The sequence below is a fragment of the Ictalurus punctatus genome, chromosome 13, assembly GCF_001660625.3.
Source record: "Ictalurus punctatus breed USDA103 chromosome 13, Coco_2.0, whole genome shotgun sequence".
Taxonomy (NCBI): domain Eukaryota; kingdom Metazoa; phylum Chordata; class Actinopteri; order Siluriformes; family Ictaluridae; genus Ictalurus; species Ictalurus punctatus.
Window position 1 is genome coordinate 11,854,689 of NC_030428.2, and position 16,008 is coordinate 11,870,696.

Consider the following 16,008-nt stretch of genomic DNA (forward strand, 5'->3'; position numbering starts at 1 on the left):
AAAGCTTCTCCTCGGAAGTCCACTATACACACAGTGTGATGATATCATGATGTAGCATCGTGGTACACAAAGTGCTGATGTGGGTGCATGCTTTTTTATTTTCACACAAGCAGATATACTCCTCAGTCTAGATTCAAGATTCAAGATACTTTCAAATGCCTGCACTGATATACAGAATTAGTTCTGTGCAACTGCTTGGTTGGATTAAAAGTATGCACCCCCAGTGGAGCTTTTGTATACTTCATCCAAGCAAATGACAATCACAGCTAAACACAGATGGAATGTCATATGTCACATGTTTATTCCATATTGTTAAAATTTGGGACAGCAATATTTTTCTACCTCTTAAGCAGTGCAGTAAGCATGACCCTGTTTTTTCAAGCTCTTTGACACACTCAGATATGTTCAAAAATCAAAACCCATACCAGTGTTCTCTCTTGTCTTTCTCCTTGCTTGGTCCCATTCATTTCTGCATGCTGGACTGTACAAAACTGCAATATTTGTAACAGCTTACTCTTCCATAGCCTTGCTAAACTATATCAATAAATTGGTATCAATCCAATGCTTCAGTTCATGTTTCTTTATAGCTTACACCTGAACGCTGAATTAAAAATTAAAAATCGCATAAAGACAGTTTTAAAAGATTATTTAAGCAATAGAGCACATACAACAGTGAGGTTATACTGAGTAGACCAGTCCTAGTGGAGTTACAATAAATATAAGAATTCTTGGAACACCGTTCGACCAATCAAATTAGTGGACCGGAACTAACTGTTGTATAATGCAGCTTTAACTAGTACTCTAGCCAACACAGATAACACTGGTTAGTTTGACTGGTAAGCAGCAAGTATACTTCTATGACAAGATCTGCTACAATTGCCACTTGCTATGATTGGCTGATCTAGCTGCTCACTGTGTGGCACAAACACAATAGCAATGTTGATCATTATTCAGAGTGAGTGCAGACTGAAAAACCTGTAGTCTATAGTGAGCTTTGAACTCTATAGATGTAAAAAAAAAAAAAAAAAAAAAAAGTCAACCTTTGAAACTGAACAAAAATGTGTTACTATGAATACATCTCTGCATGTCTGTCTCTGCTGTGTAAAGATCCTGGGCTGCAGAGAGAGAGAGAGAGAGAGAGAGAGAGAGAGAGAGAGAGAGAGATTACTTCTTATGGATGCATAATTCATACAAGTCATCCTCTGAGAAACAGAACTCAGCTGCCTGGATTGCAGTAGCCTTGCCACAGTGTTGCATCAGCTGTGTCTTGCTTTCATTAACGCATGCGTTACTAGCTCCGGCGCTTTGATCTTTTTATAGCAGCCGATAAGAAAGAATGGGTTATGGTTGAACACTCAAGGGGATGAAATCATCAGTCATTTGACTCGGGTGGTTGATGGACATTACGGGCTCAGTAGAGCGAGTGTATTAAGGGTATTAGGTAGCCCTGAAATGTTGCTCAAATCTTGTGGCTCATGGACAGATTGGTAAATGAAAGCATTTATCTTCCCTTGAAATTGTCCCCCAGCTTCTATATTTCACCATATCTGAATGTGAGCATTCCCCGCCTTTTACTATACACAGAAGCATCACTACAAACCTTCTCTTCAAGCCGGGTTCTCCTCACACACAGTGCTCCAAATGATGTGCCCTGCATTTTTGCAAAGTCCCTAGCAGATGGCACCAGAGGTTGATAGTAGGTTAATCCCTACCAAGCACACACATACGCGTACAATGTATACAAAAAAAAAACTCAATGGCAAACCCAGCACCATGTTACATGAGGCCCTTCCCCCACACAAGGGCCAGCAGGCCTGTATTGCAGTCATATGTGTGTGCTCTGTATGTGGACCCCCTGAAGATGCTTAAAGGGCTCTTTCAATCCATTCAGAGCTGTGGATGGATACAAGACCATCACTAATTATCCATGCCATTTTTTTCTCTCTCTCATATTTGATAAGGAGGTAGGGATGTTTCCTGGGAGGAAATAAAACGATACTGTCTGGGTTTAGGAATATGAGGGCGTGCATGTGTGTGAAGGAGACAGGAGATTGGGATGTTTAGACTGCTCTCTGCTTTAGATCCCAAGGGAGCTCAGGCTTGTTTAATTAGAGGGGCGGTGCCATGGGTAATGGGAGCTGACGTTCACAACTTGGTCTCTCGGTCGCTCTCCTTCTCTGTATCAGTCCAAATAGCACAGTACTCTGAGCAGTCAATATCCAAAAGCCTGGTATTGATCTGGGAGGGTCAGCATAAGCCACACGGCTACAATATAGCTTCTGCCAAAACAGCCATTACTGTGCAACTCAAGCATGCAACTTCAGTGATAGCCGTGCCTGTCAAATACTTTATCAAAGGTTGTTATAACAAAGGAGAAGGAAGTCTGTTCACTGGCATGTCATTTCTCAGCTTTCTTTCAACAGCTACACAGTAAGCTCTTTGTCCTGCCAGTCAAAATACTTGGAAAATGCCAATATGTCAAGGTGACTTCAGCATGACCCATCCAAACCAGAACTGCTTTTCTCATAAATTTTTCCGAGGAAACACTAGAAGTTACTGACAGTGCTTATGCCTCTGCGCAACTCTCCAAGAACTCGTGTCATCTGTAGCTCATGAAATGATGCCATACCACAAAGTAGGTTTTGTCAGTGATGTGTGTGTGTGTGTCCCTAATTTACACAGTGCCACAGAAGAATCTGGTTACACGCTTCGTTTCACGCCCACTTTTCACATTGTTCCTCCTGCAGCCTTTGAGTTCTTTCAGTACTGAAATGCTTTCTGATAGTTTGTTTCAGAAGCAACGGGAAGGTCGTGTTAGTTTGCGGCTTGTGTAGTGGCAAAGAACAGTCTCAGTGATGAAGAGCTGATAGATCAGACAGGTTTTTGGCTTGTGTACATCAAATATGGTCAGACAAACCACTGCCCTATTAGACCCCATAAATGCACAGGAAATGGAGAATTTCTGGTTTTCACTTCCATTCCAACTCTGTTGATTATAGCCAACTCAAATGAGTCTTAAATAGAAGTTCAGACTATGCCTGTAAAAACACTATAAAAAAAAGTCCTAATTTTTGGTATATGACCGTCCCGACCATGTTTTTTTCCCTTCTCTTAAGTATAAAAAGGTAAATAAAATCAACTGTCCTCTGGCTGACAGAATTTTTTCCCCCCTAACATTATTAAGCTTTGTTTTAGGAATATATGTGTGTTCAAATGGAACTCATTATTTTGTGCTTTCAACATGAGAAATCAGCCACACAATATTCTTGCCAGTGCTAGCCAATTGGGCAAAATGGATGCAAAAGAGCTTCTCACTAATATGTGAATGGAAATTACACTAACATATTAGCTAGCTAGCACATTTCCATTAAGTCGACAATGGCTGTGGTTCATTTTGAAGTGATCATAGAATGACCAACACCCTGCATAGGCTACGCTATTCTCAATGAGAATTCTGTAGGATCTTACTCTATAGGTTAAACGGTAAGTAGCTATCCAGAATGCACAAATAATTTAAAGCCTAGCAGAGTTAGCATTTTAGCAAACATTCAAGCTTAAAGTTTGGTTGAGTATCTACTCGCAACTACATCATTAAATTTACTAAATATAATTAGTTCACTATGAATAATTACAATAATCTACTGAAGGTGATATGAACGTGTTGTACTTGAGCTTTACCTGAACTTATCGGCAAATTTTTCAATTGCCATGGCCATCCGAGTAATTATTCTTGATAGCAGAGTGTCTACTGTTCACTTCAATAATGACAAAGTAGAAAGGAATAGAATGACCCTAAAATATTTTATATCCATACTATAACAAAACAGTATACCATTATTTCTGCCCCCCCCCAGTGTTTTCTATCATGCTACATTGCCATACTGCTACAGTATACTGCCACAGCCATGGTTCAAATGAGGTTTTTGTGCCCAGAGTGCGTGTTGGAGAATTTGGGTGTAATCTAAGCAAGTTAGGTGTGTGTGTGTGCATGTGCATGTGTGTGAGGGAGAGAGATAAAAAGAAAGAGAGAACATGTACAGGGTTGGTTAAACATACAGTACATGGTGTGCCACACCCAGTGTGCACACTCAGTTTCAGGGGAATGGAGTCATCCTCCAGAGACAGACAGACACACACACACACACACACACACACACACACACACACACACACACACACACACACACACACACACACACACACACACACACACATCAATTAATGTCTGACACACCACATGCTTCCTTTTCACTGCTGCCAGACAAGTCTTTCTCAGACCAGTTTTTTTATTAGGGTTTTTATTACCTAGATTTTTATTACTTTGTTTCTCAGAACTCAGTGAGGAAATATGTTGGACTGATCTATAATAGTGATTTTAAAAAAAAACCAAAAAAAAAACAGAAATAATAATTAGGCCTCTAGGTTGTATTCCCTATTTAGCAAGTGTCGCAATTTCCTGGTATTAGCAAGATGTGTGTCAGTAGAATGACACCTCTAGCAATTCTCCTGTATATCGTCACAAGCAGAATGATGGTCATTTAGATCTGCAGTTCTCAAAGCAAGGGCCCAAGGGATCTATGATGTAGCCAGGAAGTCTGCAATTAAATTACTTTTCAAATGACATTACGATCACTATCAACCTCTATCAAAGGTGTATTGGGTGTTATAGCTGAACTGACTGGCCACTTTAGTCTAAAACGTATACATAATGTTACTTGAACCATTGGTTTGTGGGTGAAAAGTGCAGGAATAAAACTTTCCAGCGGCAGTAATAAATAAATATGACGGTAGTCCATCCAATATTTTTGTAATATTTTTGTACTTGGGTTATGTTCATTTCATGAAATAAATCTGTGTGAAGGAGGTTAGCATTTCTTTGAAGGGATCTCAAGTTAATTCTCAAAAAACTGAGCATTTAGATTACCATATGGTTACATCACGATCATAACATTCATTAGAATCAAAATCTCTCTCTCTCCTCTCTCTCTCTCTCTCGCTCTGTTTCTTTCTTTCTGTTTTTATGATAAGCACTAGGTGTTAAACGGAGAGAACAAAGTGCAGCACATAATCACAGCAGATAGCAGGACAGTGTTTCACTTGGATAAAGCCTATTTTGCTCAGATTAAGCCAGTTCTCGGTATAATAATCTTTCTAAAGCTTCTTTCCGAGTTGTAAATCTGTAACAGCTCTGGACTTTAGACTATCAGAGGGGGCAGAAATATAGAAATATGGCTAGTGTGAGCATTGATATTATATTTAGGATTTTGTCAGAGAGAGAGAGATGTTAGTACAAAGAGAGATATCTGTCTGGGGGGCCTATCATTTATGCGAATCCTCTGAAAAGCTAAAACACTAAAATCTAGTTAAAGGTACACCACATACACCTTCCCTGGAAAAAAAACAACAACATTAGAATAAAAAGGTACAAAAGATTCCTCAGGAAGCCTCATGTCCAGTAATACGTATGTCCAATACAAGCTTTAGTTTTTTTTATGACAGGCAGCGTACATTTTCACTATAGGAAAGGCATAGAAAATGACCTAAAGCAGCTGATATCAAGCAAACCAGCATCCAGGGTGATAATTTTTTTTCTTTACTCTTTCACACCGCCTTTTCAAAAACCCACAAACGAAGCAAGTGTCATGTGTAAACTAGCACTGTTGGTGCTAACCACAGACTGTTCCACAGGCCGTGTTTTTAGGTTTGAAAGTGAGTAAAGTGCAGCTGAACTCCAAATCAGAGTGATGCTTTGCCACAGTGTTGGCCATATACTAAAAATATCTTTCTGCTAGCTTTTATATGCCTTCTGTCATGAGTCCAGAAGTGGTCAATTCCTCTTGCTTCTTCTTAATGGCTGTCATCAATTTTTGTGGTGTTTCTGACTTCAGCCACAGCTGATTTATAGCTGCACTCATACACTGGATATCTACACCATTTCATAGACACTTTAATGCTTTGACAAATTAGCATGGCACTGTCTTTCTAAACCAGCAGTCATCAGCCCTTATCTTAGTCTGTTTTTTCAAGATCCCTGGTCTGCCACACTTAATCTACTTCAATCTGGGGTTAGAACATGGAGGTAGATCTTCAGAAGGATAGTTGGTGATAAATAGCTAAAGTATTGGATCTTCATGAAGAAGAGTATGTGCACGCAAGAGCGGATGAGCAAGCATGCAAGCTTTAATGTCTGGGGTTGTAATGGCTGTGGGAAAGGCCAACAGGTCACCTAAATTCATCAGCCTAACAACTTCAGCATAATCTTTTCCCCCTTTCCTCTACATGCCTTGTTTACTTTTACCCACTTCCCACTGCATGGTCCCACTACAGCCTAGGGAATATACAATCTCCATTTTTACTTGTGTTCACTGCCGTTGCCTTTGGCAGGAACTGCAGCTGGTCCCTGAGCGGCCTCTCTGCATGGGATCACTGAAGTGGTTCCTGCTGCTGCTGCCATTGCTGGCCCGTTCATGTGAGAGAAGAGTGACATTGTCCAAGCACAGGAGAAGGCACTTGAAAAATCATGGGATAGAGAGTCTGCATTGGGCTACATTTATTGCACTGGCTTTATGTGGGGGGGGATGTACAAAATAGTACATCTTAAGTTTCATAAGACAGGACAAGAAAAACATGGCTTCAACTTGCCTGGAAATCTCATTACCAGCAGAAAAGCTCCGGAATAACAATGCGGTCGCTGGACTGTGAAGAGAAGGAGAGCATCAAAGCAGGCCAACTTGTTTCACACTCCCACTTTCTGATGCTGGTGCTGAAACACGGCTATGGTTTCGATTCCACATGTCCCACTGACATTAATATTAAAACAAACTACAGCATTGAGAGTGGCATTCATAACAGACACAGTAATTATTCCTGAAACAAACTAGGAGCTGGACTTTCTGGGCAAAGGAAGAGAGGGGAAGGCTTGCACGGCTGTAGTCCTAATTACATCGAGTAGGGCTGTAGACTGGGACAGCTTTGATCAAGCTCAAGCTTTAGCAGGCTGAATTCCCCATTTGCTCCTATCCTGTACTGGGGCCTGCACGGAAGCCTTAAGAGGTTTTAGACAAACATTGTGTCTGATAGAGCTCTAGCACAGGGGAGAAGAAAAGCCTGGAAAGGAGGCACAGGGCTGAACTGTGCTTGACCTCACTTTACACAGGTGCTCCAGAGAAAAGGAACTCGCAACCAACTTTTATCTTTTACACAGACGTTGCTAAATGTAGAAAGTTTGCCAGCCTGGTAAAGAAAGAAAGTAAAAAAAAAAAAAGGGATATAGGAAGGGAACAGCCATGGTGTGGGGAATGATGGTAACACAGATAAGAGAACTGTAGTGGTGTAGGGTAAAGGCTAAGCATTAGGAGTCTTGAAAAGTGGGTTAACCCTTAACTGGCCCCTTGGTATAATGGACTGCCCAGGCCTTCATACACACAGATGCATACTCCAGTGAGACGACCAATTACTTTACACATGTAAATATATCCACACACATTTTAGCCATTCTAGAAAAAGGCACCATGTTCAGATTTCCTCACTGCTACCTCTGTTGCTGGCATCTTGTCTTTGCGTTCTGGCAGTGAACCGGAGTGTGATGACAATGGAAAGTGGAGGAGGGCCTCCTACATGCAGTGGACAGGACATGCACAGTTAGTTTACTTTGCAGTAAGCATGAGGGGGCTGGCCCAAAGGACTCTCACCATCCCAGGAGCTTTACTTTCTCACCCACCCCCTCATCCCTTCCACCAGATCTGACTTCCTCTGGGCTGCGGATGTCTGTAGAGGCCCAGCCCCACCACGTCACCAGCACACACATACAGAAAGAGAGAGAGAGAGAGAGAGAGAGAGAGACAGACCAGCAGCATCAAGCAGAGTAGCAGAAATCAGGAGACAGACGAAGAGCTAAATACAGACATTGTCTGGCTGCCTTTTTCTTCTGTCTCCTCTATGAGAGAGCTGTCTGTTCTCTGCTGCTTGGCCTAATTGAGTGGATGAGATGAGTTCGTGGCCATATACAGACATCCTTTCCCTGAGTGACTCCATTATTGTACTTTAGTGTTAGAAGTACACTGAATGGCAGAACAGAATTAGCATTTGAACAAGAAAGTATTATTTTAACACCATATGTATCTGAAATCCTTTCTCCCATGGTCTGTCTTTCTCAGTCTCACTCTTGTCCTGCTCCTGTCCCAGGCTCATTCTGACCTGCTGTGCTTGCTGCAGTTAGGAGGTCTGCTCCAGTGCCTAGCAGATGGTTTTCAATAGGCTGGTTGATACTTAGATACTCATTATATTGTTGTGGGCCTAAAAGGTTCCATCTTGCTGGTTGATAATGAGAGTTATCTGAACTCCATCCAGTTTGTTGTGCCAAAGGACATTTAATATGGGGCCCTTCCATTTTTACCCTCACCAGATCCACTAGAACAGATTAGAATAGAAGAAAATTGAGGTATGAGTTTAAGGTCAGACTTTCAAGAATTTCACTATAGCCAACATTCCTCAGTTGCACAGTAAAATTAAATAAATGATGCAAACTTCCACTTGTTTTTTCATGTTGTATAAATACCTCCTTATTTAAGGACATTGTAAAACCTTTGAGAAAACATGTACGTACCTCCAGTGAACTGTAGATACCTACATTCTTTTGGAACACTCCAGGCTTGTGTTGTCATTATCTGAATCTGAAGGCATAACCTTCATTTCTCGGTAAGAATCCTGTCTGTCCTGTTTTGCATAGTTGCTCTTGATGCTATTGCTTTTCAGAACACACACATGCACACACACACACACACACACACACACACACACACACACACACACACACACACACACACACACACACACACACACACACACACACACACACACACACACACACACACACACACACACACACAGAGGGTGTTTCTTTCTATTTTTTGCTGCACTTGCAGTGAACTTTGAGCTCCACACATGGAATGAGGAGATGGTTAGAACTGTCAGGGGACTGCTGAAATTTCAGTTGGTCGGTAGTTCACTCGGCTTGACCCAGCTTTTGGGGCATGGCGTCTCAGAAGGCCTCTGGCCTACTGATCGAGCTCTACCAAACTAACACTTGGAGTACACGTTGTTTTGAAAATATGACCTTTAAAGATATGGTATTCTTGTTCTTGGAAGAAAATAAACTACCATACCAATGGCTATAGCATGCACTGTCGCATTTTCATTTTGTCTGTAGATGAGCTAAAGTCCAAGCATAGCACTGTCCTCTTCCAGGCGGACAAATATCAGACAAATGTTCTTAATAGCTCACAGATATTGCATAAGCTGCTTCTAAAAGGTCAACACTCTTCTTTCTAAATAGCCTTGGACAAGAAAACCAGTGCAAGTTCTTGCGTGTCACAGTAATGACTGCCGAAGCCCCCATGTCCCTGATTATCTTTTGTGACTTTAAGCAGCCTCCCATACAGACACACACACACGCATCTGCCACACAGCTTTCGTGTGGTATTTATTCACCTGCAAATGTCTGCTGCAGCTGCCTCCCCGCATTGCTTTCAAGTGTAGTCTCATCTTGCGACCTCCGGTAGCACTTAGACACAAGGAGAACAAGAGGAGCTGTGTTGCCCAACATCTCACGGGGCAGAAGCTGCACACTAAGTACTAAGTACACAGTGATTCTTCAGCCTGTGGGGGAAAGTGGCCAGATACTCCTTTTCCACTGACACAAAGTGAACGGAATAGGAAGCATGCCCAGGGTATATCCTTATCGGCTGACACAGGTGAGGCTGAAGCCTCTACAATTTCATAATAACAAAGAAACTAGGAATTTGTGGCTAATCAGTTTAACCAAAAAGCCATATTTGGGTTCATTTCTTCTTGTTAATCAGGCAGTTCCTTTACAAGATTATGATGATGATATTATTAGATACGGATGTTTTCATTTGAAACCGTATATTGTCAGTAATAACAATTAAGCTTAATTTAAGAAAGCTAAGACAGTTTGTCTGTAATATTAGAATTTAGACTGTAATGCTGACTTTGCTGGCATTCCCTGAGCCAGACTGTTCCCACTCATACACGCTAGTGTGACTAAATGAGGAAGCAGTGCTAATAATCTGTAATAATTAATTTAGCAAGGTTGCATCATCTATGCCTTACTCCAAGTGATTAAATGTGTTCTAACTCCATAAACAGGGAACAGAGTTATGCCATCAACGGCCCAGTGACAAAGAGAGAAGGAAGGTCCGGAAGTGTATCCTCCTAATGGCCTTTTCAGAAGGTGAAACCAAAAACTATATACAGTAGCTTGGAGGTTGATTAGGATACGCTTCAGTCATAGCTTGGCTGAGGGTGTGTAGTGTCATAAGCACTCATGTCCAGCTTATTGCCTACCTTGATCATTCTTGATAACTGACAGGAGTGTTTCCAAGCATTGGTACTGTATGTTTCACAGTTCTAACATATCTGTTTTACTATCCAGGCTGAATCAGGTGTTCAGAGCACAGGAAATATCTTTAAAAAAAAAAAAAAAAAGGGCCGTGCAGGGGAACTGAAGAACCAGCAAGGTCTTGTTTTTTTTTCTTCTTCCAGTCCTTGTTTAATTTCCACTTCCTGCTTTATTCCTGGCTCAAACCAAATTCAAGACAGCTGTGCAGCAAGAAGCGGGTCGAGCAGACCGCTGAGTGTTCAGAGAAAAGAGAAAATGCTTCAACGGTTTTCCCAGGTTGAAAGAATCTATAGAGACGAGAGCAGTATAAAGCTCTGCTGCAGGACATGGTGTAAGTGTGTGTGTGTGTATGTGTGTGTGTGTGTGTGTGTGTGTATGTGTTAAAGGTTAAAGTTCCCAGGACGAGGCTTCAGCCGTTTGACCACACTTAACATTACTGAGCGCACACACAGAGCTCCTCCATGCTGGGACAGAGGGCCCAATCTGTTCCAAAGTTCATCCCAGACTCTACGCAGGACCCGGTGCAACATGAGAACAGCTTTGGCTTTTTTCTTCTTTTTTTTTTCCTCAGTATGAAAATGTTTGTGCAATCAGCATGACTGGGGTTATTTAAAGATTCAATAAAAAGTCAGTGTACATTGTTTACAGTAAACGTCCTCCCAAAGAGCAACGAAATGATTGACCCATGCATGTCATAACAACGCATACCTCGGCAACATGATTAACATGAACGTGCTACATTGTAATATGCGAAATCACTTTACATACAATTCTTGGACATTTTTCCACAAGCTATGAAAGAAAGACTGCAAGCACCTCCTCAGGATAACCGGCACAGATGCATAATTAAAGAGAAGACAACAGGAAGAGACAAGCTTGTATAAAGGCAGAGAAAATAAGTGAGTCACTGAAAGGTACATTTCTGCCCTATCCACCCTAAACCTTTGATTTAAAATTCTGCCAAGGTCACGATTTGATTTACAGAGGAAGACAAAGAAAGGCTGGTGGGAACATTGTTTTATAACCTTATTCTTTATTCTTTGTGTTGTCTGCTCCTGGCAAGGAAGAGGGCAAAATGCTTTTTTGTAGAGAGGTTAAAAGGTTGTGGACTCCCCAGGGGGAGACTTTTTTGCTCCGTTTGTGTTCCTCTGGTCCCAGTACTTCCTTTAGATGAGAGTGGAGGAGTGGGACACATCTGCAAGGTCAGTGCATTTAGAGGCTGGAGTGAAGATTCAAAATGCCAGTCCAGACAGAACATCTATCCCTCCAACAAGGCTCCAGAGACCACAGGGACCATTGTCCAGATATACAGCTTTCAAAGGAATTCACTTGTAGTGGCAGCTGTGGTGAGGGAAAGGCCTATAGCAGTGGAGATTTGGGGGAAATGCTTTGGCGATGAACTGCTACCGCTTGAAACTGTAATCCAAATCCACCTTAGACGAGAGCATTTTGTTCTAACAGTGAATGCAAATTGAGCATGAACTCAAAATGCCTCAGAAATAATGCAAACATGTACAGGGTGTCCCAAAAGTCTCCATACATGGGGGAGATTTACACTTTTAGGCGAAATGTCTTCCAAACGTTTTCATACTTAGTTTATATTACATTTTATTTATATATATATATATATATATATATATATATATATATATATATATATATATATATATATATATATATATATATATATATATATATAGTGTGTGTGTGTGTGTGTAAAAGTCTAACCCTAGGCACATGCAAATAAATGCTGTAGGGCAAGGATGCATTCACAAATAATAGAATTAAATGTTTCTACATTAAAAAATGTATATTATAAACAGCAGTAAACAGTAATAAATGAAACAAAGTCAATATTTATTGTGACGACCCTTTGCGTTAAACAATAGTAATCAGGTACAATTGGTGCAGTTTTACAAGGAAATGAGCTGTAAGTTTTATTGAGCGTCGTGCAGAACCAGATACGGTTCTTCTGGAGACTTTGACTGTCGCACTCGCTTCTTATTTTTTGCAGCAAAACCCAGCAGCGTTCATTGTGTGTTTTTGTCTGAAAAGTGTTCTCTTATGTAATACGCTGCTTTCTTTACTTTTTCATTTCATTTCATTATGGGCTGGAAAACTAATGTTTGGGAATGTAAAATGTTTTTGTTCTGACTCACTAATGTAGATGTCATCAAATAAAAATCTATAACAAAGTTTGTACTAAACAAATAGGATGCCTAAGACTTTTGCACAGTACTGTATATTTCTTTCTCTCTTTTTTTTAAGAATGCCTTTGACAAAAAAAAAGAAAAGAAAAAGAAAGTACCAAGAAACGATACGGCACAAAGATCATTTAAAGGAACACGCTCGAAGTGCAATTACGTGCATAACAGCACACATGTTAACACAAGTTCATCATGAGTAGGAGAGACGACTCCATGTGTGTTTATAAAGAAATGGCAGGCGATCCTGCCTTAGAGGATGCTTTGTGAATAAAGTTACATGTCGCTAAAAAGTGTTCATTTCCTCTATGTATGGAGACTTTGGGGAAATCCTGTAGTTATGGAACATAAAGAAAGCTAAATGATTTGATAACTCAAAAAAAAAAAAAGAGTAGGCAAGAAAGGGGCTGGGCAGGATAAGTAATGTCATGAGGAACTTTATTAGATTTATTGCCTTGTTAAGATACTGCTTGTGATAAAAAGCTGCTGCTCTTTCCCCCTCTTCCAGCAAGTGTGCGTGCCATTCAGAATCAATAATCTAATCGCGTGCATTCATGCATGGTGCACATGCCATTGGCATGGACATGACCCGCTGTAATGTCATGTGACGCCTGCTCTCCGTCTGCATTGTAAATGAGACTAATAGGGCCGAGGTAACGATCGAGATCGACGGAGCTCAGACATCTACTTATTGAGTCAGACTTGTCCCTCTGAAACAAGCAGCTGAGTGCAGTTAGTCAATAAAGCCAGAGGGTAGAGAGCCCAGATGATCCATCCAAACATGTGTTAGGAGTTTTCCAGTATTGATTCGGCTTGATCTTAAGCCACTTATTGATGTTAAATGGCCGTGTCTACACACTATGCTGAATATACAGCATCATGTCCGTTATGCCTTCGTCAGTGGATGCTCGTGGACGTCCACTTCTCGGTCGGTCCTCAACACTTCCAGTCTTTTTGAACCGGTTAATAAGTTTTGCGACAGTGTCGTGTGTGTGATGTGCTCGCTACGTTTCCTGTTCAAGTCCATCGCAACCTTGCGACAGCTTCCTGATCTAGCCATGATAATGATTTCAGCATGTTCTTCTTGTGTCAAAGGCGTTCTTAAAGGGTATCTGAAAAACACTGAAATAATTTAAACCGAGTATGAAAATAAAAATGTTTGGAAGACATGTTTGATCAAAAGTATTCATTTCCCCTATGTGTGGAGATTTTTGGGACACCGTGTAGACAGCACTTTACTATTTTTGATATGTGATATAGGAATAGTGATCAAACTGGGGTTCAGAGGCTGCCAGACATCCATGAAGCAGACTGTGATTTTTATTTTATTATATTTTTTTTGTGGTTAGTGATGGAAATCACAACCCACCATTATCATCCGTATATATTTTACTACTGAATTATTATGCTGTAGTGAATAGACTGGTTACTTGAATTGAATGAACCTAGAAGTTCACTTTGAAGCATCAGAAATTCTTCCTGCCATCTTTTCACTTTCTTATCAAACAGAACTCGACAGATTTTACTTGTAAAATCTCTGCATAACTCCACGAGCAGTGGATCGTACCTGCACTCTCAAGCATGTTGGTTGTTTAAATAGCAAATATGTTCACACAACATGTCGTTTTTTTTATCTTCTTTTTTTTTTTTTGGCGCAGTTGCAGAACATACCTTCAGTTAGTTAAGTTAAACAATGGATGTAAATCTATGGAAGGAAAAAGAACTTTGAAAACCTGGACTTGAGTTGTGCAGAAAACTAAACAGTTTAGCTTTACACTTGCACTCATATTTACATTTAATCTGAATATCATTCATCCAGCTTCAGTAAGAGCTTCCTCCTGGTCAGGGTCACGGTTCATCCAGAGCCAATCCTGGAAACACTGACTGTTAGCCAAGAATACACCCTGGATGGAATAGTTACTGTCCAGGACAGTTTAGAGTCGCCCATTCACCTACCAGGCATGTTTTTGGGAGGAAACTGGAGAACCAGCACGGACGCTGAGAACATGTGAAAGTCCACACAGGCAGCAACCCGAGGTCAGGATTGTACTGGAGACCCTGGAGATGTGCGGCAGCAATGCTTCCCACTGCACCATGCAATCATTCTGAATAATTAAATTTACTGTAATGTCACGTTATGAAGCAGGAATTCTGCATTTCAAAAGCATTAGGAATAAAATTCCGACACTCAAGTCGGAAATCTTGTGAACCAAGGGAAAAGCTCCAGCGCTTGGGACCTTTAGGGGGAGGAAAAAAAAGAACGGTATTTCAAGGAAAAAAGTGCAAACTGCTTGCCTAGATGTCAAAATAATATGAGGGTTGTGTTGGTGTACTGTTCTTTACATGCTACTTAGTGTGGTAGTATTGAGTTTAGGATGTGACCTTGGATGCAATCAATCTAACGTGGCCAATTATGAAAGCCCTTTTTCCTCCACTTCCGCACTTGGTCGTGTTGGCAGCAAGGCCAGTGATGACTCTGCATTGTTCTGGCCACCTGTCTGTCTCTCCGTAAACACTTATCTCCAGGAGCAGGACACACTTCTCTAAACATGCACACCCTGAAATAATTTTTGTTTCCCCCTTTCGCTTTCCTGCCTAATCCGTTCTTTCCCCCCCTCTGAACACATTATGTAAATTGAAAAAATAATGCACACTTTTTTTTTTGAGGCTGTTTAGTTCAATGAATTTATGGAGGTGAATGTTTATCCGGATGTAAGCATAGCGCTATGGATTTCCTCACACAATAGACAGTTAGGATATACAATGTATGGGGAAGACACGGAGTTGCATGAGAGGCACTGACTGCACACATTTCACAGTGACGCAGTGGTATGTGGCGACCAGCAGCCTGAAATCCTGTTCGTCCTGTAGCTTTTGTTGCTCATAGTTTAATAGAAACAAGATTAGACAAGCTTAGTCTAGCCTGACCACGAGTACAACCACTAATGTTAGAGGAAAAACTTTATATATTTTTTTTTTAAGATGTGGTGCATCCTTATAACTAGTGATTAGTGCAAGAGCAGTGCTTACTCAGGGTCATTAATGTTACACCCAATGATGAAAGGTTGAGTCAGCTTTGTCACACAAAAAAATGAGTGTAGTAACCATCATGGGGAGATCGCAAGTTCAGATCCTGACACTGTACGGGCTGTACTGTCTGAGTGGGAGGATGGCATACTCTCTCGCAGTCACAGCAAGCACTAGCCAATCAGGGTGTCTGAGCTCATGTATGAAGAGAACATATAGCATGAAAATGAAACATTTTAAAGTTTGTGACAACTTCCCTTGCCAAGCTGCCCTAAGCTTAAAAAAAAATAAAAATAAAAAATAAAATAATAATAATAATAATAATAATAATAATAATAATAATTTAAATGCCACAAC

General features: G+C 40.8%; 1 protein-coding gene across 2 annotated transcripts in view; it reads left to right on the plus strand.

Annotated features, from left to right (window-relative positions):
- The window catches only part of rnls (renalase, FAD-dependent amine oxidase), a 60,486-nt gene that overhangs the window by 32,241 nt on the left and 12,237 nt on the right, over positions 1-16,008 (plus strand). Inside the window, exon 7 of one of the 2 annotated variants that reach the window (XM_017483050.3) lies at positions 10,807-11,996. The exons of the other annotated variant lie outside the window; for it this stretch is intronic. Coding sequence (XP_017338539.1) covers positions 10,807-10,851 — 45 coding nt within the window. The 3' untranslated portion in view covers positions 10,852-11,996. Of the gene's footprint in view, positions 1-10,806; positions 11,997-16,008 lie in introns of those variants that run through there. 2 annotated transcript variants of the gene reach the window in all.